The sequence below is a fragment of the Rhinopithecus bieti genome, unplaced genomic scaffold (assembly GCF_001698545.2).
Source record: "Rhinopithecus bieti isolate Rb0 unplaced genomic scaffold, ASM169854v2 scaffold_20178, whole genome shotgun sequence".
In the NCBI taxonomy this organism is placed as follows: Eukaryota; Metazoa; Chordata; class Mammalia; order Primates; family Cercopithecidae; genus Rhinopithecus; species Rhinopithecus bieti.
In genome coordinates, this window is record NW_016809758.1 from 178,177 (window position 1) to 182,519 (window position 4,343).

At 53.6% G+C, this 4,343-nt stretch overlaps 1 protein-coding gene across 8 annotated transcripts in view; it reads right to left on the reverse strand.

The window, feature by feature from the left end:
- TM9SF1 (transmembrane 9 superfamily member 1) overlaps positions 1-2,401 on the reverse strand; it is an 8,106-nt gene extending 5,705 nt beyond the window's left edge. The window contains exons 1-2 of one of the 8 annotated variants that reach the window (XM_017890185.1): positions 1,786-2,401; positions 1,114-1,269 (exon numbers count right to left, since the gene is read on the reverse strand). In XM_017890185.1, the coding sequence (XP_017745674.1) occupies positions 1,114-1,197 (84 nt within the window). In that variant the 5' untranslated portion in view covers positions 1,198-1,269; positions 1,786-2,401. The other 7 variants (XM_017890179.1, XM_017890180.1, XM_017890187.1 and 4 more) reach the window with 7 other exon arrangements.
- Positions 2,402-4,343: the final 1,942 nt, after the last annotated feature.

The following is a 4,343-nucleotide window of genomic DNA, read 5'->3' on the forward strand; positions in this document are numbered from 1 at the left end:
TTCACTATGTTGGCCAGGCTGGTCTCAAACTCCTGACCTCATGATCCGCCCGCCTCAGCCTCCCAAAGTGCTGGGATTGGCCAGGTGCGGTGGCTCATGCCTGTAATCCCAGCACTTTGGGAGGCCAAGGCGGGCGGATCACAAGGTCAGGAGATGGAGACCATCCTGGCTGACATGGTGAAACCCCGTTTCTACTAAAAATACAAAAAATTAGCCGGGCATGGTGGCAGGCGCCTGTAGTCCCAGCTACTCGGGAGGCTGAGGCAGGAGAATGGCACGAACCCAGAAGGTGGAGCTTGCAGTAAGCCGAGATTCCACCACTGCACTCTAGCCTGGGTGACAGAGCAAGATCTGTCTCCAAAAAAAAAAACGTGCTGGGATTACAAGCGTGATCCACCACACCCGGCCTGGGGTGGATAATTCTTTGTCATAGTGGGGTTGTCCCATGCACTGTAGGATGTAGCTTTCCTGGCCTCCTTCCCATTACATGCTGGTAGTACCCCCAGCTGTAACAATAAAAAATGTCTCCAGACATTGCTAAATGTCCCTTGGGGGACAAAACTGTTCCCCGTTGACAATCACTGGATTAGACTCCAGTATGTTGAGATTCTCCAAAAAAAAGAGCAAGTATGACTTGACAGGGTTAAAGCCTAGAAAAAGGAGAGTGGTAAAGTGTAAGGAAGTCTGGAGTGGACTAAGGAGAAGTACCAGGATTCACTAAAGAAAAAGCATGACAGGGAAGGTTAGGTAGAGACTACAGGAAAACAGTTAAGAAACAGCCAAGAGGTAGGCATGGAAGGAAACAGAAATATGTAGGACTGATAGTTGGGACCTCATGACTAACAGAGAAGCTTGCAGTAAGAAACCGTGGGCTCTGATATCAGTTCTGCAATTCACTGTCAATGTAATCTTGAAAAAAGTAACTTCTAAGCAAGTTCGTAACTTAGTCAACTGAATTAGAATAGCATCACCTACCCTGCCTGCCACACTGGGTTGTACTGTAGTTAGAATCAAATCAGACAATTTCCATAAAGGTACCCTGAACCATATATGTAAGGCACTGTTAGTCTCTGGGAAGGAGGACTACGTGATAGCCAATGTGGAGAAGCTGACCTGTGCAGAACTGAGCTGCATGTGGCACAGAATTCTCTTCTCCACGTTTTCCCGAAAGCGGATCTCATACAAAGACTCAGCCATTCGGTCCCCATCCAGCACTTCACCCAGGCTAAGGCTTTTGTGACGTATCTTCTCAGGGCAGCAAACTGGAAGCTGATAGTAGTGGTAAGTTTCCTGAGGGTTATGGTAGGGTCCCACTTTGTTGACATATAGAATAACAGGGTCGCCGGCCTTGTAGTGTGTCACGCCTTCCACCCCTGGCCCATGGCCTGTGCCCAGCAACAGTATCAGGATTGGCAACCACTGGCAGCTCCAACTTCGAGGGTTCCCTACGACTGTCATCCTTAAGGCAGTGGAACCTGTTTGGGGGAATCCTGAGGTTACAGAAACCAGGGAGGTTACAGAAACCCCAGGTCAGGTGCCTCGAACTGAGGTCCCCTGGTTCCACTTGCTCCCATTGACCCCCTCCCCGCCCCCACCCTACCCCACTTCTCTCTATCCCAAAGACCCCTCTCCACTTCTGCTCTCTCATCCTCCCAACCTGGGGTCCATCCCTCCCGCAGCCCGTCCAGCCCGGAGCCTCTATTTCGCGCCCTGGACCGTTCCCATGACAACGCCGCGCGGTCTCGCACCTCGGGTCCCTTCCCGCCATAGCCCCGAGGTCCTCACCGCGAGGGAAGGGCTGGCCGAGGCGGCGCCAGCGGCCTCCGCGGCCCCGTAGCTGCCCTTGGGCTCCTGCCGGGGTCTCTACCAGAGCGGCGCGGTAGCGGCGCTTTGGAGAGGACCTGCCAACCGACCTCCACGGGGTTGCCCGCTGCTGCGCCTGACAGCGGCGGCTGCGGCTACACCGCGCTGGACACGGCTCTGGCTTATTCAAGAACTCCCCGCTGCGCCTTCTCCATCTGGAGGCCCGCCCCAGCTCCGGGGACCCCGTGAGGCTCGGCTCGCCCCGCCCCGCCTGTCCTGGGCAAGGCGGGGGTCCTCCCGGCGATCGGCGGCGCGGCCCAGGACACGTCAGTCTTACCACTTCCGCCCTCACCGGCGGGGACCTCAGCCTGGCGGAAAGCTCCTTGCATTGAATGTAAAGGGCCTTAGACGCTGCGGCCCCTGGGGACCCCTTCGCGACGGCTTCCCGGGGAGGGGGCTGAGGCCTGGCAGCCAGGACCCTGACGCCCCTTCGGGAGAGGAGTGGCCGCTAGGCCGCTCGCTTGCTCCGGGAAAGATTTGGGGTTTGAGAGCTCTTGGCCGGGAGGCTCGCGCTGGCCGAGGCCGGAGAGGTGTACCCGCGGGCAAGAGCCTAGCGAGGGCCGGGGAGATGGAGCGCAGGCGGCGGCTTTGTTCGAAGCACTTGCCGGCTGAACCACCAGCTGCTGAGCCCTGAGAGGCGGTTCGTGGCCCCCCCCAACCGGGGAAGGGGCTCTGGGCATCTGTCCCATGCAAGGGTCCCACCGTCTGAATCTCACCTCACTCCTCACCCACCTGTCACGAATGTCCCGCGCCAAAGTAATAAATATGTAATAGGAATGTCTTCCAGAGGCTCTGCTGGAGACTTCCCTGGCCGCACAGTGAGCGTTCAGTGCCCCGCCATAAGCAAGCCAAAACCCGGTCTGGCGCAGAGGCGCGCAAGGAGAGAGGGTGTCTGTCCTTTCACTCTCTGAGTTGGGCAGCCTGACACGGTTATTGTTAATTGGTAAAGTATCTCGCGGTCCGTTAGTCTTCTTCTATGTTTTTGTTCTTATTTATCACTGTGTATGTCTTTGGGCTTCTCTTAACTTTGAATGGCAGATTATTTTGAAAAAGTTTACCCTTGTGTTTGTCTCAGCGATTTTAAAGGGGATCTGCCGTCTAGGGAGTTCCCCTTGAAAATCGGACCTTTGAGTAGTGACTTCTGTTTTACCACCTGGGAGCAACATGTAAGGAAGTGGACTTAAGGTTCTCTCTCCCCAGGGGAAGAAGCACAGTGGAAAAATCACAAATGACTTCTGGCCTGAAAAGCCCTTAATTTACCTGCTTCTACAATTACTACCCTTTACGACCCAGTTCATCTCCCTGCAGACATAGGTGAGGGTCAAAGAAGTAGATGGTGGAGTTTTTTAGACAATCAGTGAATTTTGTAATTAGAAAAAGAACTGAGGTCGGGCACAGTGGGCTCACACCTGTAATCCCAATGTGTCCGAAATTGGTGGGCTCTTGGTCTCACTGACTTCAAGAAGGAAGCCGTGGACCCTCACAGTGAGTGTTACAGTTCTTAAAGATGGTGTGTCTGGAGTTTGTTCCTTCAGACGTTCAGATGTGTGTGGAGCTTCTTCCTTCTGGTGGGTTTGTGGTCTTGCTGTCAGGAGTGAAGCTGTAGACCTTCGTGGTGAGTGTTACAGCTCTTAAAGGAAGCGCCTCAGGAGTTGTTTGTTCTTCCCGGTGGGTTTGTGGTCTCGCTGGCTTCAGGAATGAAGCTGCAGACCTTTGCCTTGAGTGTTACAGCTCATGGCAGCATGGACCCAAAGAGTGAGCAGCAGCAAGATTTATTACAGAGTGAAAGAACAAAGCCTCCACAGGGTGGAAGGGGACCCCAGCGGGTTGCCACTGCTGGCTCTGGCAGCCTGCTTTTATTCCCTATCTGGCCCCACCTACATCCTACTGATGGTCCATTTTACAGAGAGCTGATTGGTCCGATTTGACAGAGTGCTGATTGGTACGTTTACAATCCTTGAGCTAGACAGAGAGTCACAGAGTGCTAGTTAGCTAGATACAGTGTTAGCTAGATACAGAGTACCCATTGGTGTGTTTACAAACTTTGAGCTAGACACAGAGTACTGACTGGTGTATTTACAAACCTTGAGCTAGACACAGAGTGCCGATTGGTGCATTCACAATCCTTGAGCTAGACACAGAGTCAGAGCGCTAGTCCTCCAAGTCTCCACTCGGTTAGCTAGATACAGAGTACCAATTGGTGTATTCACAAACCCTGAGCTAGCCACAGAGTGCTGATTGGTGCACATACGATCCTCCAGCTAGATATAAAAGTTCTCTACTTTTTTAAAATCAGGATTCTCAGGGGAGGGGTTACCTGGTCATCAGCATTTTCTTTTTTTTTTTTTTGAGACGGAGTCTCGCTCTGTCGCACAGGCTGGAGTGCAGTGGCCTGATCTCAGCTCACTGCCAGCTCCGCCTCCCGGGTTTACGCCATTCTCCTGCCTCAGCCTCCCGAGTAGCTGGGACTACAGGCGCCC